General features: G+C 37.0%; 4 protein-coding genes and 1 non-coding gene across 15 annotated transcripts in view; 4 read left to right on the forward strand and 1 right to left on the reverse strand.

The window, feature by feature from the left end:
* LOC126723828 (putative disease resistance RPP13-like protein 1) overlaps positions 1-23,955 on the forward strand; it is a 59,478-nt gene that overhangs the window by 21,303 nt on the left and 14,220 nt on the right. For 2 of the 11 annotated variants that reach the window (XM_050427740.1, XM_050427742.1), the window contains exons 2-3: positions 12,665-12,712; positions 12,846-12,881. The exons of 7 other annotated variants lie outside the window; for them this stretch is intronic. The gene's annotated coding sequence lies outside the window, so the exon portion shown is untranslated. The remainder of the gene's footprint in view (positions 1-12,664; positions 12,713-12,845; positions 12,882-23,955) is intronic. 2 more of the 11 variants (XM_050427743.1, XM_050427745.1) reach the window with 1 other exon arrangement.
* On the forward strand, positions 9,061-10,774 carry LOC126723831 (putative disease resistance RPP13-like protein 1). Its single transcript, XM_050427746.1, has one exon. The coding sequence runs from the start codon at positions 9,200-9,202 to the stop codon at positions 10,565-10,567; it is 1,368 nt and encodes a 455-aa protein (XP_050283703.1). The 5' UTR covers positions 9,061-9,199; the 3' UTR covers positions 10,568-10,774.
* Positions 11,243-12,664, forward strand: LOC126722676 (putative disease resistance protein At3g14460). The gene has a single exon (XM_050425833.1). It carries the CDS (start codon positions 11,243-11,245, stop codon positions 12,662-12,664), a length of 1,422 nt encoding a protein of 473 aa, XP_050281790.1.
* On the reverse strand, positions 19,333-22,194 carry LOC126722677 (uncharacterized). The gene is made up of 2 exons (XM_050425834.1): positions 19,554-22,194; positions 19,333-19,343 (listed from the first exon to the last, which is right to left on the reverse strand). The coding sequence occupies exons 1-2, from the start codon at positions 22,192-22,194 to the stop codon at positions 19,333-19,335; spliced, it is 2,652 nt and encodes an 883-aa protein (XP_050281791.1).
* Positions 21,707-21,815, forward strand: LOC126724635 (small nucleolar RNA R71). The gene has a single exon (XR_007655072.1). It is a non-coding gene; the product is annotated as a small nucleolar RNA R71 (small nucleolar RNA).

A 23,955-nucleotide genomic window follows, 5' to 3' on the forward strand; every position in this document is an offset into this window, starting at 1 on the left:
TAGCTAGAACTAAAGTTAATAATTGTGGGTTTGGACCGTTTGGCTGCTCGACTACTAAAGTGTAATACTTGACCAATTGATTAAGATTTATCGATTCTCTAATAAATAAACAAATAAAATTAAAAACTCACCACCTAAAATCACTTGTTAGTTCTTGTTTTTTTTTTTTTTTTTTTGAATAATAGTGATGAAGTCAGCTTCTTAGCTATTTGATACTCCAACCAACTTATCAAAAAATAAAAAAATAAAAAATACTCCAACCAATGTCAATATATATTCACACTCCAACTATTAATATCTAGTTGTACTAAAAAAAAAAAAACTATTAACATCTAGTTATCTAGGGAAAAAAAAAAAAAAAACAGAGTCTAGGCCCATATTATATATTTGTAAAGAACAACTACCTCCAACTTGTGTCCAGGCTAGGCCCATATAAAAAAAGAAAGAAAAAAAGAAAGAAAGATAGAGTCTAGTCCCAGCTTCTGTCCAGGCTTCAGGCCTAGTTGTCAAGAAAGACAAAGTCTAGGCCCATATTATATACTGCCATTGACGTTGGGTTTGGGTCTGGGTCTCTCAATGGAGTTGCAAAGCTTAAGGCCTACTCCAACTTCACCAATGGGGATAGCCCAGCCTCCATCTTTCATGCTTTTTTTTTTTTTTTTTGCTAATTAAATACAAGCTTCATCCAAATTCTTTTTAACCTTGTCTTTGAAGTATTTATTAATTTCATTTCCAAAAATAGGATTTGAGTTCAACCCAATTATTTTAGATATTTTAAATTTTTATTATAGAGAGTTGTGTTCAGTAAAAGTTGTACAAAATGAACTTCCTTGTCTCTACTTAATTACCACTATACATATAAAAAAAAAATCCAAAATAAAATAATAATATTTGTAGGTTTAGATTTCCAAATGTAATATACTAATACAATTATATTTCCTAATATTCATCCACTCGTAATCCTACTTGCTGGTAAACAACTTTAAAATTCTTTTTGAGTAGTTCTAGGATCACAAATTATTCTACAATTTTTTTGTCACAACTCTGACGTGATAGATTGTGAATAGTTAACCATCATTTATACATGGATTCAATATTTTTTCTTTACCAATTACACTTTGTCACGTCACAATTATGGAAAGAAATTGTGAAAAATTTTGTAGTCCTAAACTTTTTCATCCTTTTTACTTCTTAAGAGTGTCATTGACAAAGTTTCACAAAAAAAAAAAGACAAAATTTTAATAGAAAAAAATTTCTTTAACAATCAATGTACCATGAAATTGAATCCTTCTTTGAACAATATCAAGAAGTTGTTGGGTTAGGTTGGCCTCTGTTGAACATAGTCTTCCTATGCCCATCAATCTTTGGATTTTAAGCAAACCTCGCTATAAATCTAAAATAGTTCTTTTCTCACCTAACCCTTGGGTCAAACCTCATTACTTGGTTCCATTAAGGCGAATTTTCAAAAGCTTTGGTTGGAGAAAACTTGACCTCAAGTTTTAAAGTGTCGAAGGATAAGATGTTTGACTAGAAATACTTGTTAATGCTCGTGCTTCATCATCAACATTATACTCTAATGTTACTTGATGTTTCTCCATTACCAAAATCTCATTAGTTTGAGTCTTCATTTTCTTCACTTGAGCAACCAAGTCTTCAAAAACCTTTCATGAACTTTTTAGATAATTCTTAGAAGTATTGACAAAAGCTAGATTGTTAAAAAGTAACACCAAGGACATGAAGTAGGATGAGAATTTATCATATTTTCTTCAAATCATGCATTTGGCTAGCTATTCCATTTTCTCATACGATCACTTTGACCTTAAACATTATCACACTAAGATTGAGATAGATACTTAGCTCAAAAATATAGTAACAAATATTCATTACAAAACTTTTCTTTCATATCTTTCTAGACAATAATGAAAAGTTCATATTTTATATAACGAAGATATTCAAGGTCATCCTAGAAAAGTTGTGCTCCTCCTATTAACTTTAACTTTGCATACCTAACTTTTATGTTATTTGCAAAGTTTGGTAACTCAAAGAATTTCTCCATCCCATTTATCTTGTTGACAAAATCCCATGGGTTACTTTAGATATTTACAACCATCAAAATAAGATGCTTCAGATATTACAATAGTTCACCGGGCAAAAAGATTTTGCCCACTTGACTTGCTAAGTGCGGCCTGCTAAGAAAGCAATGCCACAGCATTGAACAAATAAAGCTTCACTGTTTGAACACCAATAGAAACACTAATGTATAAATGTGGATTGGGCTAGCCGTGTGGGTCTAGGCTTGGTTTTTTGGTTACTGGGTATGGTTGTTTGAATGGGTTGGGCCAATTGGTCTCATTAAGTTTTCAAAACGTGAAAAATGAAGTTTTGCAAATCCTTTTATAAAGATTCTTTAATTGTTGAAACTGAAAACTGAAAATATTATAGTAAAATAATTTTTAAATGTGTAAATAGTATCATAAGACCCATTTTTAATATTTTTTATGAATAAAATAGCTGTGGGTTTCATGAACAGTATATAAACAATACTGCTATAGTATATAAACAGTACTGCTACCGTGTTAATTGTCCTTGTCTTTCTACAAAACGCGTGAAATGAAAAAAAAAAAAAAAGGAACATTGACGTAGACGCAAGTTTGGGCCGAATCATCCATTTAGAGAGCGTGAAACTTTGGGAGTCGAATGGAGAGCTCTCGTGCTCTCTCTAGGGAGGAACAAGAAGAACTTTTGCGCAGCAAGAAAAAGGTTAAAGACGTAAGGCATGCGGGTTTCCAAGAAGGGCTAGACTCAACTGCTTCCTCTCCAAGGAACGATGGAGTTTTTTGGAGCAAACCAGCGTCTTTTAAAGATAAACTGGTCGGTGAAATTCCTGGTGCATTCACTCAAGCTTTCAACTTTGGAAACCTCATGGAAGACGACATTGATTCTGATGAGGAGGTCGAAGGTCTAAGGGAAGGCTTGGTGGCTGTGAAATTCTCAAAGGAGCTAAAGCAGAAGATTCGCAGCCCCTGGTACAAAGCCCTCATTGTCAAGGTTTATGGACGATCTGTGGGGTTAAATTTTCTTCAGAATAGATTGTTAACGTTGTGGAGGTCGGCTGGAAGATTGGACTGTGTGGACTTAACCCATGGGTTCTTTCTCACAAGATTTTCTTTGAGAGAAGACTATGAAGCTACATTGAAAAGGGGACCTTGGTTTATTGGAGAGCACTTTTTATCCATTAGACCTTGGGAACCAGACTTCTTACCGGCAACGGCAAATGTCTCCTCAGTGGCAGTATGGATAAGGCTTAACGATCTTCCGATAGAGTACTACCATGCGGAGGCCTTGCTTCAGATAGGTAAAGCGATTGGTAATGTGTTGAGAGTGGACACACACACAGCCTCTGAATCTAGAGGGAGATTTGCTAAACTCTGCGTTCAGGTTGATGTCGAGAAGCCGCTTGTCACGGCCATATTGATAGGGAAACGTGAGCAGCCGGTGTGCTACGAGGGAATCCACAAATTGTGCTTCGGATGTGGGAGAATAGGACACCGGAAGGAGCAGTGTCCGTTTGTAATTCGTCAACCATCGCCGTCGAGCAAGGAGGCTAACCAACCTGATGGGGTGACAGAGGCGCAGACATGCAATGCGCATGATACTGATAGCGCCAAGCAAAGCATGGGACCTGGCATAATCGTGCATGGTAGTGCGCAAGAGGATGTACCCGAGAGTACTTACGGACCTTGGGTAGTGGTTATGCGCAAGAAACAAGGGGCAAAGCAACAAAGACATGAGGGGACCACTTTGAGCAGGGAGCATGGCCAGACTCACGCAGGAAAGGAGATGAGAGCTTTCATGCCTCCAGGATCAGTAGAAACCTGCAATGGGCCGAGTAGAGACGTTAAAAGAAAGCTTCCAGTCCAGAGAGATATTGATGGGCTCTTAGTGGCAAATGTTATCCAGCATATAGTGAAGGAAGGACCAAAACCGGTGAATGAACTTAAAGAAGCAGGCCCAAGTATCGTGCAGGCTAATATTTCAATTAAGCCCAGTGACTGAAAAGCTTCTATCAAGCCCAGTAAGCCCAATCCGCAAGCTTCAGTTAAGGGAAAGAAGGGCTTGGCACGAAATAGGGCTCTTCAATCTTCTTCTCAGTTTAGCCGAGCTAGCGCTGGTGAGAAAGAGAGTAGAACTGATCCGCCTCTGGTTTGTAGCAGTTTGGGAAGGAAGCCTCACGAAGTAGAGTCGGGCAGTGAAGAAAACTTGTCGGGTTTGCCGTCTCAGGGTCATTATCTAACCGGGTCTAAGCCTAATTTGGGATTTCAGTTCAGAGGTGGGTGTAGCAGAGATCACGATACCGATTGGAATGGAGAGAAGTGCGATGGAGGGGATAGCGAAATGTCAGCGGAGGGGTCCGATGGTGAAGATGGAAGGGATTGTTCTTCTGATATGGAAGTGGGTGCCGAAAATAACCCTGAAGCTCATGCTAAGCGAAGTGGGTTTGAGGGATCGTCTTATTATGCAACGGGCGATGCTTCCAAAGGAGAGGCAAACAGAAAAGATGGTGGTGTCCTGGAGCGGATGGAGCTTGAGGGTGGTGTTGATGGCACTTCTGCCTTCTGATAAAGGTCATCCCTTAAAGCACCCGGTTATCATGAATATTTTAGCTTGGAATTGTAGGGGCGCTCTGAAGCCCTCTTTTCAGAGAAATGTTAGGGAATTGACTCGGTGCCATAATCCTGCAATCTTCGTTGTGATGGAAACAAAAATTGGAGGTGAAAGGGCTAGGGAGATTACTGATCGGTTACCTTTTGATAGTGCTATCCACACAGAGACCATTGGCTATGCGGGTGGCTTGTGGATGCTGTGGAATTCTGACAGAGTGGAGATTACGGCTTTAGCTAACACTGAGCAGGAGATTCATACCGTGGTAAAGGTACGAAACTCTAACTCTAGCTGGTTGTTTACTGCAATTTATGCTAGTCCTAGAGCTGAGGAAAGACATGTTTTATGGAATAACTTAATTAAAGTAGCTGAAATGCATGATATGCCTTGGGTGTTAGCTGGTGATTTTAATGAGCCGCTTATGGATAGTGATAAATTTGGGGGAAGGGCGATCAGTGTTAGTAGATCCCTTCTTTTTAAGGATTGTTTGGATAAGTGTAGTATGATAGACATTGGGTTCTCTGGTCCGCGCTTCACGTGGACAAATAAAAGAAATATTCAAGCTCTCATTCAAGAGAGGATTGATAGATTTTTTGTAAATACCAGCTGGTGCCTTATGTTCCCTGAAGCAAAAGTGGTTCACTTGACTAGATGTCATTCGGACCATTGCCCTGTGCTTCTGGAAATGCAGCCTAGAGTTGCTGTTAATAGGAGGAAACCTTTTAAGTTCCAAACTTGCTGGTTGTCTGACCCAACCTTTCCTAATTTAGTCTCTCAATCGTGGAGTCACTATCCTATGCTTGCGGATGCTATAGATTGTTTTACTAAAGAGGCAGAGAAGTGGAATAGAATGAAATTTGGGAATGTGTTTGCTAGGAAAAATAATATTATGGCTCGCCTGAATGGTATTCAGCGGGCTGTAGCGATTAGACCTTCAAATTTCCTCCTAAATCTTGAGAGTGAGCTTCTAAAAGAGCTTGATAATGTGCTGAACCAGGAGGAAGAAATCTGGGCTTTGAAGTCTAGAGTTAATTGGATGATACAAGGAGATCGTAATACTGCCTTTTATCATGTCTCTACCTTGGTTAGGAGAAAAAGGAATCAAATTTTGGCGATTAAAGATTCTGTAGGGGAGTGGTTGTATGAGAATGAGGATATTAAAAATGTCATTAGGAGTGGTTTCATCGAAGTGTACTCTTCCTCTCTCTCTAGTGCTTCTGGGTCTATTCCTTTCAACACTACTTGGCAAGGCAGGTTGTTAGATGAGGAAAAGGAGAGTATTAGTGGGGATGCTTCAGTGGAGGAGATTAAAAATGCCTTGTGGTCTCTAAAGGCTTTTAAGGCTCCAGGGCCGGACGGCTTGCATGCAGGGTTCTTCCAAAGATTCTAGCTGATTGTTGGCAACTCAGTGATTGATTTGGTGAAGAAAGTTTTTGTTGAGAGGAAAGTGCCAGAATTCTTGAATAGGACCCACATTGTCCTCATTCCAAAGATTCAAGGGCCAGAGACTCTGGGTAATTATAGGCCTATTAGCTTATGCAACACAGTCTATAAAGTGATTACAAAGATTATTGTTGCTAGGCTTAGGCCTTACTTGGATAAGCTTATATCTCCTCTTCAAACTGCCTTTGTGCCAGGGAGGAAAGGTATGGACAATGCAATCATAGTGCAGGAAATTGTTCACACTCTTAGTAAAAAGAAAGGGAAAGTGGGGTATATGGCCATTAAGGTGGATTTAGAGAAGGCGTATGATAAGCTCGAGTGGAGCTTTATAAGAGGCATGCTCCTTAGAGCAAATTTGCCCGCTGATCTGATTGACCTCATTATGAGCTGCGTTTCGACAGTTTCGACCTCAATTTTAGTGAATGGAGAAGCTTTGGACCCCATCTATCCTTCGAGAGGAATTAGGCAAGGAGACCCGCTCTCCCCATACTTGTTTATAATGTGTATGGACTTCCTAGGCCAGCTTATTCATGAAAAATGTGAAGCAAAAAGGTGGCAGCCTGTTAAGGCTTCTCAAAGTGGACCTTCGTTTTCGCATTTATTTTTTGCGGATGACTTAGTCCTATTTGGGAAGGCAGATGGGAGGGAGTGTGCTGTTATTAGAGATGTCCTTGATGAATTTTGTAGCATGTCGGGGCAATCGGTGAGCATTACCAAATCTAGAGTATACTTCTCTCCTAATGTGGATAGGGATACAAGAGAATCGTTATGTGATATTCTTGGGTTTGCTTCCACGGCATCTCTTGGCAAATATCTTGGGTTTCCCATCAAGCAGCCGGGTTCTTGTTCCCAAGATTTTAATTTTGTCCTAGATAGAGTCAAGCAAAAATTGTCGGGGTGGAAAGCAAACTTGCTATCCTTGGCTGGCCGAGCTGTTTTGATTCAAGCTTCCTCGTCTTCAATTCCTTCTTACGTCATGCAAGGCACTTACTTACCAGGGAGAATTTTGGATGGCATTGACCGGGTTAATAGAAATTTCTTATGGGGTTCTTCAGAGACTACGAGGAAAATCCATTGGGTTGGTTGGCAGAAAGTTACAAATCCGAAAGATGAAGGTGGGCTAGGGTTGCAAGAGGCAAAGGGCAGAAACACTGCTCTTCTTGCCAAGCTGAATTGGAGGTTACATACGGAGGATGATGCCTTGTGGGTGAAAGTGTTGAAAGGAAAATATTGTAGCAACAGGAGACTTAATGCTGTCAATATGGATAGGCTGCCTTGCTCGCAGATTTGGAGAGCCATAAAGAAGGGTAGAGATACTTTCAATAAAGGCAGCATGTGGGTGGTTCATAGAGGCAGTCCTCTTAACTTTTGGGTGGACAATTGGACTTGTAAAGGCCCTATACGCAGCCTCATTCATGGTCCTTTACCTCGTGATGCAGGCCAATGGAAGATTAAAGATGTCTTGGTGAGTGGAGGTTGGGATTGGAGCCGAATTCCCTTTGAGCTTACCCCTGAAATTAAATCGACTATCCAAGCCATTCCTATTTCCTTAGCGGATGGAGGTAGGGATAGGATTGGTTGGCGAGGTAATGCTAGAGGTTGCTTTGATCTCAAAAGTGCCTATTCCTTTGCTAGAGAGGTGGATGATGTGGAGAATATAGGGGCTGGTTGGATTTGGAAATTAGAAACTCTCCCAAAAATTAAGACTTTCATATGGAGATGTGTGCACAATAGCATAGGAGTGAAAGATTGTCTTGCTAGAAGAGGTTTTATGGATGATAAAGGGTGTCCCGTGTGCCATAGAGAACCAGAAACCATACTACATGCCCTTAGAGACTGTCCAAGGGTAAAGCATATATGGATTCAGCTGGGTGTAAAGGGAGATAGTAATCTTTTTTGGAGGAGCAACCTGCAAAATTGGTTGCAAAACAATGGGAAAGGGAGCTGTAGTACTATTCAAGGGAAGCCACCATGGAGAATCTTGTTTAACTTTGCTGTGTGGAGCATTTGGAAGAGCAGGAATTCTTGTGTTTTTAATAGAAAGAGCCCTAATCCGAATCTGCATAAGGAGATTTTTAACCAAGCTACTGAGTTTATGTTTTGTTTTGCTTCCCCTCGTAACCAAGTCCGTAAAATCAGCAAGAGAATCAGATGGGAAAAGCTGCCGGTAGGATGGAAAAAGTTGAACACAGATGGATCGGTTTTAGGGAGAGTGGAGAGGGCTGGCTGTGGAGGAGTAGTTAGGGATGAGCATGGGAATTGGGTTGCCGGGTTCACAAGACATGTAGGAGCAACCAATAGTTTTGCTGCTGAGCTTTGGGGGCTTAGGGATGGTCTTGTCCTGTGCAGCAGGTTGAATATCTCCTGCCTAACCATTGAACTAGATGCCAAAGTGATAGTGGATGTACTTCAAAATTCTGAATATGTAAATCATATAATATCTCCTATATTGGACGATTGCAGAAATTTGATGACTAGATTTCAGCAAGTCCAAGTGAGTCACTGCTACCGCCAAGCTAACCATTGTATTGATTTGATGGCTAGACTAGGGGCGGAACAAGATATAGAGTATAGAGTGTTTGCTAGTCCGCCTGTGGACTTAGCTAAGGCATTGGAGGATGATTGTAATGGTGTTGCCTCCAATAGACTTTGTACTGAGCAAGTTGTTTAAGTTTTAATGAAATCGTCTTTTTACCAAAAAAAAAAAAAAGTTTGGGCCGAATCCAAACGGCACCTTAGTATTTAATGAAAATTTGCCGTCAACGGTCTTTCTGGTGCAAGGGATTAATGAATAAAGCAATTAATGTTTGCGCGTTGCATTTACTCTATTTACTGGGCCAACTTCTCTTTCAGAACCTTCTGAACCTGATTTTTGAAACCGCGTGAAGTAAAGTTACATCCAGAGCATTTACTGTGACAGCAAAAGAGGAAGAAAAAATAGAGATTAAAAAAAAAACCCAAAACACTTCATTGTTTTCTTGAACTTTTCACAGAACAGAGTAACTCTCTTTACTCCCAAGTGCCAACTCAACTTTCTGTGGTGTCTCTCTGGTTACTTCATTTCCCATATTTCTCTCATTTCCACAAGCTAACCATGTCGGTAATTGCAGAAGCCGCTCTAGCCGGTTTTTTTCAGGTGTTGTTTGACAAGTTAACTTCCCCTGAATTGTGGAAGATCTTTCAGCAAGAGAAAGTTGATGCTGATCTCAAGAAGTGGGCAATAACGCTGCGGAACATCCGTAAAGTTCTGGCTGATGCCGAAGAGAAGCAGATGACAGACGAGTTTGTGAAGAGCTGGCTGGCTGAGCTGCAAGACTTGGCTTATGATGCGGATGACATTTTGGACGAGTTTGCTACTGAAGCTTTGCGACGTGAGCTGAATGCAGAAGAAGCCAGCACAAGTACGGTAATAATAAAGTTCATCAATGATTGTGTTGGTTCAGATCGAGATTTTGTTACGTTGATGCGGTCCAAGATTGAAGATATTGATACACGACTGCAAAAAATAGTGAAAGATAAGAAAGATCTGGAGTTGAAAGAAAATAGTGGGGGAAGGACTATAACAACAAGATCATGGCCGCCCTCGACTTCTCTGGTGAATGAAAGTCGTACTTATGGCAGAGATGAAGATAAAAAGAAAATTGTCAAGTTGTTGCTCGAATCAAGTGATGCTCAACTCTCTGTGATTCCCATAGTTGGTATGGGTGGACTGGGGAAGACGACTCTTGCCCAGCTAGTCTACAGAGACAACGAAGTGAGCAATTATTTTGATTTGAAAGCATGGGTTTGCGTGTCTGAAGATTTTGACAATCTAAGGTTGACAAAAGAAATTCTACACTCTTTCACTTCTAAACCTTGGGATAATAATAGTACTTTAGATTCACTACAAGTCGAACTGGAGGAGAAATTATCCACGAAGAAGTTCTTGCTTATCTTGGATGACGTTTGGAATGAAGACTACGTATTGTGGACTGAACTACGCAAGCCTTTTGAATCTGGGGCTCTAGGAAGTAAAATAGTTGTCACGACTCGGAACTTTGGTGTTACATCAACGATGGGTACTACTCTACCGTACAAGTTGGAAGAGTTGTCACATGATGCTTGTTTGCGTGTATTTACCCACCACGCATTAGATGCAACAGATTTTAGTAAGTATCCAGAACTTAAAGAATTTGGTCAAAAAATTGTGAATAAGTGCAAGGGAGTACCTTTGGCAGCAAAAGTACTAGGCGGCCTTTTACGCACGGCACGCAATCGCAATGAGTGGGAAAATGTGTTAAATAGCAAGATCTTGGATATTCCTGAAGAAAAAGGCAAGATTTTTTCCGTTCTTAAATTAAGCTACAACTATCTCCCTTCTCATTTGAAGAGGTGCTTTGCCTATTGTTCACTATTTCCAAAGGATGATGAATTTGAGGAGAAAGATCTGGTCTTGTTATGGATGGCTGAAGGTTTGGTTTAAGAAACAAAAGGAAAGAAGCCAATGGAAGATCTTGGTGGTGATTATTTTCGTGATCTACTCAATAGATCATTTTTTCAAAAATCAAGCAGAAATGAATCACTCTTTGTCATGCATGACCTTATGAATGATTTAGCCATGTGGGCAGCGGGAGACTTGTGCTGTAGGTTAGAGGATCAATTGGGTGGTAGTAAGCAATCTGAAATTTCTTCAAAGGTACGACATTTTTCTTATATTGAACATTTAAATGATTGCATCCAAAAGTTTAATGAAGATGTTCATTTAAGGACCTTCCTGTCGCTACCATTATATAACCGATATGGCTTAACAATTTTTGATGTTAAATATTGTTTGTTTCCACAATTAAGATGCTTAAGGGTATTATCTTTAAGTGGAAATTATATTATTGAGCTACCAAGTTCAATTGGTGATTTGAAACATCTAAGATACCTCAACCTTTCTTATACTAAGATTACAATTCTACCAGAATCAACAAGTTCTTTGTACAACCTACAAACATTGATATTGAAAGGTTGTAACGATCTCACAAAATTACCAGAAAAAATTGAAAATTTGGTCAATCTTCGACATCTCAATATTTCAAATTCAAATTCAATTAGAGAGATGCCAGCGGGAATAGCGAAATTAAAGAGCTTACAAACACTTTGCTTTGAGGATATGGATGAATGGCAAGATTGGATTCCTTGCAAAGTGGAGTGCGAAGCATTCCCTTGTTTGCGTGAGCTTTCTATCTCTAACTGCCCCAAATTAGGAAAATTTTCCTATCATCTCCCGTCATTGGAAAAACTTTCCATTCATGCATGTGAGCAATTGGTTGTTTCAATTCCAAGCCATTCAGTGCTTCAAGTATTAGAAATTGTAAAATGTAAAGAGGTTGTGCATGGGTCTGTGAAGGTAGAAAAGCTAATAATAAAAATTTGTGAGGAGCTGACATCTTTATGTGAAGATGGGCTTATGTCCTTTGTAACACTAACAATTAAAATCGAATGGTGCCAAAGTCTTGTAAACATCAAGTTGAAGTCTACATTAAGGGAACTAACAATCAACCACTGTAATGCTTTGGAATCCTTGCAATTTTTGATGGATGAGGGAGGGGCTTCTTCAACTTCTTCTTTATTGATGAATGAGGAGAATCTTAGATGCATTGGTAACAACAATGCATCTCTTCTTGAGCACTTGGAAATTTCTAGTTGTCCATCCCTAAAATGCGTATCAACAATAGTCGACTTAGCTGCCATGCTTAAACGCCTTGATATTGAAAAATGCCCAAATCTAAAATCTTTATCATCGAGAGACACATTTCCTACCGCCCTTAAAGTCCTTAGGCTAGTGGGTTGTCCAAAACTGGAGTCAATAGTAGACAACTTAAAAAAGGATACGTTACTTGAACATCTTTTAATTATTTGTTGTGAAAAGCTTAGGTGCTTACCGAGAGGCCTACACGAACTTTGTCACCTCAAAGAGATTGATATATACGAGTGTAATAGTCTTATCTATTTAGGAGATTTGCTCCCCACCAACTTGAGAAGTCTTGAAATCAGAGACTGTGAGAAACTGGAGGCCTTGCCGAAAAACATGCACAACCTCAACTTTTTGCAAGATTTATCAATAGGTGGATTTCCAAGTATCGTATCCTTTCCGGAAGAGGGTTTCCCCACCAACCTTAGAGAGGTTAGGTTGTCAGGGGCGAATCTCTGTAAGCAAATATTTGAGTTGGGACTGCACAGACTCACGTCGCTTACATATCTCGAGATTGCTAATGGAATTATGGATTCATTTCCAGAAGAGGAAGATGGGAAGACGATGTTGATGTTGCCTACATCTCTCACTACCCTGACCTTATGGAGGTTTCCAAATTTGTTATTCCTCTCCTGGAAGTTCTTTCAAAACCTCTCTACACTTGAACAAATTTTCATTGGTGCATGCCCTAAACTCGCGTCTCTCTCAGAGAAGTGTTTTCCTCCCTCGCTTCAACGATTTCGTATTTATGAATGTTCTGTGCTGAAACAAAACTGCAAGAAAGACAAAGGGATAATGTGGTCAAAGATTGCCAAAATCCCTTTGGTTGAAATTGATTAGGTGGAGCAGCAGAAATAATTTTGCAAAACAGAGAGATCTTCCTTCCAGGTACAACGTTATTTCGTTTCATAATTTTTCAGTTCAAGAATTTTGACGATGATACAATAAAATCCTCTCTGTTTGTGTATTTAAACAATATGAATATAAAAATTCAAACCCTAACCCAAGCTAATTCTTGCAGTGTTGCAATAGAGGCTAGCTTCAAAACTTGGAGGAGGTATGTTAAAATTTGGCTCGTGTATGTTCAATCTTTTTTCTTCTTTTAACAATTGAACTTCTGGCACCTTGAATTTTTCGCTCATCTCTTATACTTGTTAGTTATTTGAATTATATGAACCTGTTATTCCTAAGGGCATATAGCTGTTTGATGAAATGCCTGAAAATAGTACTAATAATACTAAGGATCCCATTTGCACAGCAGGATGATTATTGTACCATGTAATGTGATGATTGCAGGTTACATATCAAGTTGAGGAACAATGATTAGTGGAGATATGCACATAATGGCAGGATGGCTTTTTAATATGATGCCTGAGCAGCATGTCATTTTAACCAAAGATCATGCCTTGCACAAATGATCAAAGCATTCTCACCTGTGCTGCAGATGGCAAGTATTTCACAATAAAAGGTCTGATCAAGTTCTCATTCTACATTAACCAAAACTAATCCAGGTCATTTGTAAAATAATTTTTCAGGTAGTTTCCAGTATTAGAAACCAACCAATCAAGACAAAAGAGGAACAAACTATTTTTTAATTAACAGTTAATGTTAGTTCAAAGTGAAAGTAGGTATTACTGTTACTTTTTTTGGCTTCCCCACACCAGCCTCTTTGTTTATAAGTAAGATAAAATTTTATTTATAAAAAAAAATACCACATGGAAATAGAGCATGAGGTAGCCAAGAAAGTAGGTATCATAACTGCCACATAGTGTCAAAGTATTTCATTGGTTCCAAAGCACTTTTGGGGTGAAATAAAATATCATAGGTTCATTATAATGTGAACAGACCTTATATTAGAATGAAATAAACAAACTTGACTATTCAAATAAGTTACGTTGATACTCACCATTTCATTAGATATCCTCCACAGATGCTTGCTTTTTTTCTTATGTTATTCTTGTTATTCTTTGTAGATTCAGGAATGTGACCATATGGTCATGGTTCTCTTAAGCTTTTCTTCGTCTTCTCCAAAGATCAACTTGCAGATATCTTCACCAAGTCACTTTCTAAGGGATGCACTTGTGATTTGGTTGACAACCTCAAGTTGGTCTCACATCCACCTTGAGTTTGAGAGGGGGCTGTTAACGTATATTATGTTATGGGCTTTAGGCCCAACTAGGTTACTTGTATAGCACAATTGTACTTGTACTACATTTTACTTGTACCGCACACATATGCCTCCTATATAAAGGCACTGATATATACACTTTACGAAATACAATACAATCATTCTGTATTTCTAACAAAAAGGTAAGAGGAATTTAGATACATTGTTGATGAATTGGGATGATGATTTACAAGATGCAGGAGTTGTGACAGATATTCTTGACATGTTACGACCTCATGGAATGATGAAAACACTTTCCATTAAAGGTTATGTTGGTGCAAAATTCCCAACTTGGTTAGGAGATCCTTCTTTTTCTAATATGGTGGACCTAAGGATTGAGAGGTGTGGAAAATGTAGGCTCTTACCTTCTTTTGGGCAACTACCATTTCTCAGGAGCCTTATTATTAAGAAAATGGATGGGATTCGGAGCGTCGGTCTTGAGTTTTATGGGGAACATTGCAAGGAACCATTTCGATGCTTAGTGAAACTTTGCTTTGAGGATATGCATGAATGGCAAGATTGGAGTTCTTGCAACCAATACTTCCCTTGCTTGCATGAGCTTTCTATCTCTAAGTGCCCCAAATTGCAAGAAAAATTGCCCCATCATCTCTCGTCATTGGAAGAACTTTCCATTGATGCATGCGAGCAAATGGTTGTTTCAATTCCAAGCCCTTCAGTGCATCAAGAATTAATAATTTTGGGATGTAAAGAGGTTGTGCATGGGTATGTGAAGGTAGAAAAGCTAATAATAGAAAATTGTAAGGAGCTGATATCTTTATGTGAAGATGGGCTTATGTCCTTTGTAACACTAGAAATTGAAATCGAATCATGCCAAAGTCTTGTAAACATCAAGTTAAAGTCTACATTAAGGACACTAACAATCAAAGGCTGTAATGCTTTGGAATCCTTGCAATTTGTGATGGATGAGGGAGGGCCTTCTTCAACTTCTTCTTTATTGATGAATAAGGAGAATCTTAGCTGCATTGGTAACAACAATGCATCTCTTCTTGAGCACTTGAAAATTTCTAATTGTCCATCCCTAAAATGCGTATCAACACTAGTCGACCTAGCTACCATGCTTAAACGCCTTGATATTGAAGAATGCCCAAATGTAACATCTTTATCATTGAGAGACACGTTACCTACCACCCTTGAATTCCTTAGGCTAGCAGATTGTCCAAAACTGGAGTTAATAGTAGACAAGTTAAACAAGGATACGTTACTTGAACATCTTTTAATTTATAGTTGTGAAAAGCTTAAGAGCTTACCGAGAGGCCTACACGAACTCTGTCACCTCAAAGAGATTGATATATACAGATGTAATAGTCTTATCTCTTTAGGAGATTTTCTCCCCACCAACTTAAGAAGTCTTGAAATTGAAGAATGTGAGAAACTGGAGGACTGTCCAAGTATTGTATTTTTTTTTTTTTTGCTAATTAAATACAAGCTTCATCCAAATTCTTTTTAACCTTGTCTTTGAAGTATTTATTAATTTCATTTCCAAAAATAGGATTTGAGTTCAACCCAATTATTTTAAATTTTTACTATAGAGAGTTGTGTTCGGTAAAAGTTGTACAAAATGAACTTCCTTGTCTCTATTTAATTACCACCATATATATAATAAAAAAAATCCAAAATAAAATAATCATATTTGTAGGTTTAGATTTCCAAATGTAATATACTAATACAATTATATTTCCTAATATTCATCCACTCGTAATCCTACTTGCTGGTAAACAACTTTAAAATTCTTTTCGAGTAGTTCTAGGATCACAAATTATTCTACAATTTTTTTGTCACAACTTTGACGTGATAGATTGTGAATGGTTAACCATCACTTATACATGGATTCATTATTTTTTCTTTACCAATTACACTTTGTCACGTCACAATTATGGAAAGAAATTGTGAAAAATTTTGTAGTCCTAAACTTTTTCATCCTTTTTACTTCTTAAGAGTGTCATTGACAAAGTTTCACAAAAAAAAAAAAAAAAAAAAAAGACAAAATTTTAATAGAAAAAATTTCTTTAACAATCAATGTACCATGAAATTGAATCCTTCTTTGAACAATATCAAGAAGTTGTTTGGTTAGTGTTGTGAAATTTTAAAATACTCGCAAGTGTACGAACCGTACCGAAGTATAGTTGGACAAGAACGAGGTCGAACCCACAGGGACTTGTATGAATGTAGGAAAATTAATTAAACCTTAACCAAATCAATCCTAATCTAGTTTAAATAAAAATTGGTTGGTTACAATAAAATAAACTAAGCAATTAATAAAAGTAAGCAAATAGTTAAACTAAGAAAAATATATAAAGTAATAAAAAGATGTAAACAATCAAGAGAAAGGAATTAAGGTTTTGGAATCCGCCTTGTAAGTCATATCAGCATATATTTATGATCATTAACTTTTCCCAACTCACTACATGATAATCTAGAAATCAATCTTGTTATCATGGAAAATATCATCATTTAAACCCTTATTTTAAAAATCAAAAGCATGTTCTTTTTCGCTTCTTAAGTATAAAATCAAATCATAAATTGTATCCGTAGTCAAACAAATCACAAGATATATCCGATTTTATAATCAAGAATTAATAAACCAAGCATTCAATTAATTAAGACAAATCCTAAATCATGAGAAAAACATGATTGAACTCATATCTAGAATCCCATCTTAGTCAATTGATATGAAGCAAGAACAATTTAAATCATTAAAGAACAATTATTGTGAGAAAAATCAAATCACATAAATATTACTAATAATCCTTAACAAGGTTTCATCCTCAACCCTAATTATAAATTTAGCTACTCATAGTAATTGAAACAAAACAAAAAAATAAAATACTAATCATTAAACTAAACAAATAGAATAGAGAAAGAAATAGTCACAGTGCTAGAGAAAAGCCATAGACAAAAAGAACACGTTTTGCTCCTACGCACCAATCCTAGCCGCAACCTCTATATGTTCAGTCCCCTCAGCCCTAGCACTAGCCTCCCTGAATTTTGCCCTAAAGAGCCTTTAAATAGGTTAAAGAATCCTATTACAAGTTGAACCGTTTGGAGAAAATTTCAGATTTTTAGGCTTCACTTAACCGACTATTTTGGCCCATTTAACGTCAGAATTTGGACTTTTGGTAAACTACAAAGTTGTAGACCTTTAAGTTATCGTTCCAGCCCAACTTGAATCATCTCGATTGGACATCTGAGCCGAAAGTTATGCCAAAAATACTAACTGATGTGCAGTCTGGAATCCTAATCCGAATTAAACTTGGATTTGGCGCAAATTTCCTTTGATTCCTTACTCCAATTGGATTTAAATTTAATTGGGTTGGTCTTTTCTTGAATTCATGCCTGGCTGGATGTAAGTTGGCTTGATTCAATTGGCCTAGCCCCATTTTGCATGTAAAGCCCTTGTTACCTACAACACAAAGATATTATATAATCAGTCACAAAATAATATAAAAGTAAGGCTAAATATGTAGATATGTGAGTACTTTATTGTATATATTTCATGCACATCAAATACCCCCAAACCTACATTTTGCTAGTCCTCGAGCAAAACAGATAAAGAGTAAAACAAAACAAAGAAGTTAAAAACAAAGAAAAAGGAAATCCTAACTAATCCACTTTCGCTGGAATTTTCGATTGCATTTAGCATATGCAACAAGCCTTTAAACCCCTAGCTTACACTAGTGGACGAGTTGTAGTCTCGTGAGGGTTTGCAGGGAATTTACCCACAAAATTCTGAGACTGAATACTAAAAAATAAAATAAAATAAAATAAATAAATAAATAACTAAACAAAACAAAGAAAATCATCATTTTTTTTTTCAATTGCCTTTTGCAAAGAGGATTAGTTCAAGTTCAAAAACACTATAAATGCTAAAGAAATTTCTCATGCCATCAAAACTCAATGTGAATGAAAAGTGGTAGCCAACCCAAACATACTCCTAGTTTTAGAATAAACTTGACTCGAATCTCTATTTGAAAGTATGCTTCAACTCAAATCTTTCCGGTGTTATCACTCAACAAATGAAATCACTCTGAAATAGGGTGTTACACTCTCAACAATATATGTGAGCGGAGTAATGTAAGCAAAATCAAATACCTCACATATAAAACACATGAAAAACGCTTAATCAAGAAAGAACAAGTAGTCTCATGAAAGGATGCCAAAAAGAATTTATACCACACCTTTTTCATCTCAGTCATATCAATATCTGAACTATACAATCTTCAAGATCAAATAAGGACTTTATTGGGACGTAATGTAGGGTAAAAGCAAAGGGAATGAAATGAAAAAGGGTGAAGGTAAATAATAAGAAGTGTTTTCAAGATTTGTTGGAATGTCAACTCTTTTTGGAATTTCCATTCAACATTTTTTTTTTCAACTCTTCTTCTTCAAAGCAGTACTCCTTCCTTACATTTCACTTCTCAAAATTTGATGAGAACCCTTTTTATTTTCTTCTTTTCTTTTTTTTTTTTTTTGAATTTTTTTTTGAATTCTTTTTTTTTTCTTTCTTCTTTGAATTCTCGCACAAACCACCACATTGAAACAAATTGATCAAATTCCATCTTGAAACACTATGGATAAGGGCTTTAAGAAAGAAAGGCTAATTAAAAGGCTCAACGGGGTGACTAGCGATAATGTATCAAAAAAAAGAAAAATACATATATGGCTCAAAGTAGACAAAAATGGCCTAATCTCATCTCTCAAAGACTAGTATAGTTCATTCAATATCAATGACTTCAAAAGATTCAAGTGTGGCATAAAATCATTTTTTTTTCTTGGCCAAAAGAAAAAACAATGAGACTACAACAAGGGAAATATGTTACGCACTTCCAAATGAATTTTAAGATTAGAAAAAATAAATAACCCTCCAAAAATAATGATTGGCTCAAAACTCACAGGGGTTATAGTCTCCACATTGTTATCATCAAGATTTTCTAATCATTTTTATCCTTCAACAACAAGTTGTGTCTGAGTGGCTACGTGCATGTGCAATGAATTGAGCATGAAAGCAATGAAATTCTTTAAGCAAGAGTAGTATAATGAACTCAAAACATAAACCTCAAGCTAGGCAAAAGTTTTTTTTTTTTTTTTTTTTTTTTTAACACAACTAAACAAAACAAAAAGATAGAAATCTATATGCATCCCCCCCAAACCTAAACCAAACATTGTCCTCAATGTTAAAAATGATACTCTCAAATATATGTCTTGAATGAAAAGAGAGCAAAATATGAATATGCAACATGAGAAACTCAAGTAGGAAAAGTAAGGTAAGGAGAAGGAGGAGACGTACCTTAATCAAGCTGATTGTTATAAATTTTAATTTCTGTCAAATATCAGCTAGAACAAAAGAAAATAAAATGAAACAAGAAAATAAACACAAAGATTAATCTAAAATCAGAAGATAAAAAAGTTTTTTTTTTTTTTGCAAAAAGATTTAACACAACTGGAGATCAATCCTGATAAACAGGACCATCCAAACCTCAACAACACCATGGAGATAAATAATGCATATTATGAATGGACTAGTCCAATGATATTGTAACTTACCTGGGTCAAAAACATGTTGAGACACTTTTGTAGTGTCTTCCAAGTGAATTCTTTGCATAACCACAAAAGCACTAATACCTTTAATATCAGCAATTTTCCAACCTATAGCTTCCTTATGCTCTTGAAGTATACTTATCAATTGGTGTTCCCAAAAGTCACCCAACTTTGGTGGTTCTACAATAGATGGGAATGGGGATGAAGAAAGTGGAAGATGGATCACTTTTGGCTGCCAGCTATCAATACTTAAGAGAGGAATAGAATCCAACAACGCATTGACCTCCTCAATTGATTTTTCAGTATCCGAATTGCAATCAAAACGGGTTAAGCAAGCGTTTGGGGGATCCTCACAACTTGATTGTAGGAAAGTATCATGGACTAGGCTCCCAATCATGTTAACCTCACATATATCCTCATTGTCTAGTACTTGCTTACTTATGTCAAAAATATTAAGCTCAACAGTCATATTCCCAAAAGAAATCTTCATCACACCACTCCGACAATTGATCAAAGCATTGGATGTGGCTAAGAAAGGGCGACCCAAAATGACATGGATTTGTGTACGGGCATTTAGAGCAGGCTCAGTGTCTAACACAACAAAATCAACAGGAAAATAGAACGCATCCACCTTAATCAGCACATCCTCAACAATACCTCTAGGGATTTTCATAGACCTATCAGCTAATTGAAGTGTCATGGTTGTGGGTTTCAACTCCCCCAAACCTAGCTGTAAGTATACTGAATATGGCATTAGGTTCACACTTGCCCCCAAATCTAGCAAAGCTCGCTCAATGAGATGATCCCCAATCCTGCATGAAATTGTAGGAGATCCAGGGTCCTTACATTTCACTGGATATTTATTCTGAATGATTGAACTGACTTGCTCTGTCAAAAATGCCTTTTTAGGGACATTTGTCTTTCTCTTCATTGTCACAAGATCTTTTAGAAATTTGGCATAAGCAGGAACTTGCTGAATTACATCAAGAAATGGAATGTTTATTTGCACTTGCTTAAAAACCTCTAAAATATCTCCAAATTGTGCACTTTTCTGGGGACTGATTAAACTTTGAGGGAATGGAGCTTTAGGAACAAACCTCCTATCAAGGGGAGAACTAAGATCCTGAATTGGAATTGAGGTTGAGTTGCCCTTCTTTTCTCTATGATCATCCTGTGAACTATGAGTTCCCTTTTCCTTTAACACAATATTTTCATCATCCTCCACTTCTGGCATTTTCACTTGATTATCAACTTGCTTACCAGACCTAAGGGTAGTAATAGACTGAACATGTTCTTGTGCATGAGTAGAACTAGAAGAACCATTAATTGCATACTGTCCTTTTGGGTTAGGTATAGGTTGACTAGGAAACTTTCCTTTTTCCCTCTCTCCAACTTGGGTTGCTAACTGGCCAACTTGATTTTCCAACTTCGAAATAGCTTGAGTATTCAAATGGGTGGAACTTTTTATCTCTTGAATGGCTTGGCTAGTTGATTGCATGAAAGTTTTGAGAGACTCCTCCAAAGATGATTGTGGTCTTGGTGGTGCTACAAACTGAGGTGTTGATTGAGGAATGGGAGGATATGCTTGAGTAGGTGGACGAAATTGACTTTGTTGATGCACTTGTTGTCCACCTACATTTGTGGGAGGCTGACTTTGCCTCCATGAGAAATTAGGATGGTTCCTCCAATTTGGATTGTATGTCTCTGAAAATGGACTAGCAAATGGTTTTCCATAATTATTCAGTGCATTTGCTTGCTCAGCATAAAAATCAGGGTACCCAGCTGCAGAAGGACACATTTGTGTTGTATGCATAGGACTAGCACAAATAGAGCATGTTTCACTTTGAACTTGATTGACAGAATTCATCCCTCTACCTAAAGCTAAAGCTTCAACCTTACGAGTGAGATTGTCCAACCTAGCTTTTATGTCTAAATCTTCACTGACTTCATACAATCCTCCTTTCTTAATTGCAGGAGCACATCTCTCTTTACGATTGGAAAAATCCCATTGTTGTGAACTTTCAGAAAAATTCTCAAGAAATTTGTATGCCTCATCATCTACAAGACTCAAAAATCCACCACCATTCATGGACTCAATCATGTTACGATTTGTCTGAGTCAAACCATTATAAAAATATTGTACTAGTCTCCATGTTTCAAAACCATGATGGGGACACTTTAAGATCAAGTCCTTAAATCTCTCCCAACTCTCATAAAATTTCTCTTGTTCATCCTGATAAAAATCTGCAATTTCTCTCCTCAAAGCATTGGTCTTGGCCATTGGGAAAAATTTAGAGAGGAATTTTGTGACCAACAGTTCCCATGAAGTGATAGATCCAGGTGACAAAAAATTAAGCCATGCTTTTGCCTTATCCTTCAAGGAAAAAGGGAATAAACGCAAGCGAACTGAGTCATCAGTGAAATTCTGAAACTTACAAGTAGCACAAATCTCAAGAAAATCCTTCACATGCATATAAGGATCTTCTCTATCCAATCCATGAAAAGTAGGAAGAAGGTGGATTATCTGTGGTTTCAACTCAAAATGTGCAGCAGTGGTTGCAGGCAATACTATGCAAGATGGAGGGTTGGTGGTTATGGGTGAGAACAACTCCCTAAGAGTTTTTGAATCATCTCCAGTTTCTCCCATTGTGGATGAATAATCAAAACTAACAAGACGATTTTCTTTATCACGTATCCAAGTTCTCATACACCAAGCACAAAGAAATAATTTTTTTTTTTGTTTTTTTTTATTTAAAAAAAATAACTACAACTAGTAGAAGGAAAAATTCAATTAAGACCTAATTTATTTTCCTAACCAAGTCCTCGGCAACGGCGCCAAAAACTTGTTGTGAAATTTTAAAATACTCGCAAGTGTACGAACCGTACCGAAGTATAGTTGGACAAGAACGAGGTCGAACCCACAGGGACTTGTATGAATGTAGGAAAATTAATTAAACCTTAACCAAATCAATCCTAATCTAGTTTAAATAAAAATTGGTTGGTTACAATAAAATAAACTAAGCAATTAATAAAATTAAGCAAATAGTTAAACTAAGAAAAATATATAAAGTAATAAAAAGATGTAAACAATCAAGAGAAATGAATTAAGGTTTTGGAATCCGCCTTGTAAGTCATATCAGCATATATTTATGATCATTAACTTTTCCCAACTCACTACATGATAATCTAGAAATCAATCTTGTTATCATGGAAAATATCATCATTTAAACCCTTATTTTAAAAATCAAAAGCATGTTCTTTTTCGCTTCTTAAGTATAAAATCAAATCATAAATTGTATCCGTAGTCAAACAAATCACAAGATATATCCGATTTTATAATCAAGAATTAATAAACCAAGCATTCAATTAATTAAGACAAATCCTAAATCATGAGAAAAACATGATTGAACTCATATCTAGAATCCCATCTTAGTCAATTGATATGAAGCAAGAACAATTTAAATCATTAAAGAACAATTATTGTGAGAAAAATCAAATCACATAAATATTACTAATAATCCTTAACAAGGTTTCATCCTCAACTCTAATTATAAATTTAGCTACTCATAGTAATTGAAACAAAACAAAAAAATAAAATACTAATCATTAAACTAAACAAATAGAATAGAGAAAGAAATAGTCACAGTGCTAGAGAAAAGCCATAGACAAAAAGAACACGTTTTGCTCCTACGCACCAATCCTAGCCGCAACCTCTATATGTTCAGTCCCCTCAGCCCTAGCACTAGCCTCCCTGAATTTTGCCCTAAAGAGCCTTTAAATAGGTTAAAGAATCCTATTACAAGTTGAATTCCCGTTTGGAGAAAATTCCAGATTTTTAGGCTTCACTTAACCGACTATTTTGGCCCATTTAACGTCAGAATTTGGACTTTTGGTAAACTACAAAGTTGTAGCCCTTTAAGTTATCGTTCCAGCCCAACTTGAATCATCTCGATTGGACATCTGAGCTTAAAGTTATGCCAAAAATACTAACTGATGTGCAGTCTGGAATCCTAATCCGAATTGAACTTGGATTTGGCGCAAATTTCCTTTGATTCCTTACTCCAATTGGATTTAAATTTAATTGGGTTGGTCTTTTCTTGAATTCATGCCTGGCTGGATGTAAGTTGGCTTGATTCAATTGGCCTAGCCCCATTTTGCATGTAAAGCCCTTGTTACCTACAACACAAAGATATTATATAATCAGTCACAAAATAATATAAAAGTAAGGCTAAATATGTAGATATGTGAGTACTTTATTGTATATATTTCATGCACATCAGTTAGGTTGGCCTCTGTTGAACATAGTCTTCCTATGCCCATCAATCTTTGGATTTTAAGCAAACCTCGCTATAAATCTAAAATAGTTCTTTTCTCACCTAATCCTTGGGTCAAACCTCATTACTTGGTT

This window comes from Quercus robur, chromosome 4 (genome assembly GCF_932294415.1).
Source record: "Quercus robur chromosome 4, dhQueRobu3.1, whole genome shotgun sequence".
NCBI classification, from domain to species: Eukaryota; Viridiplantae; Streptophyta; class Magnoliopsida; order Fagales; family Fagaceae; genus Quercus; species Quercus robur.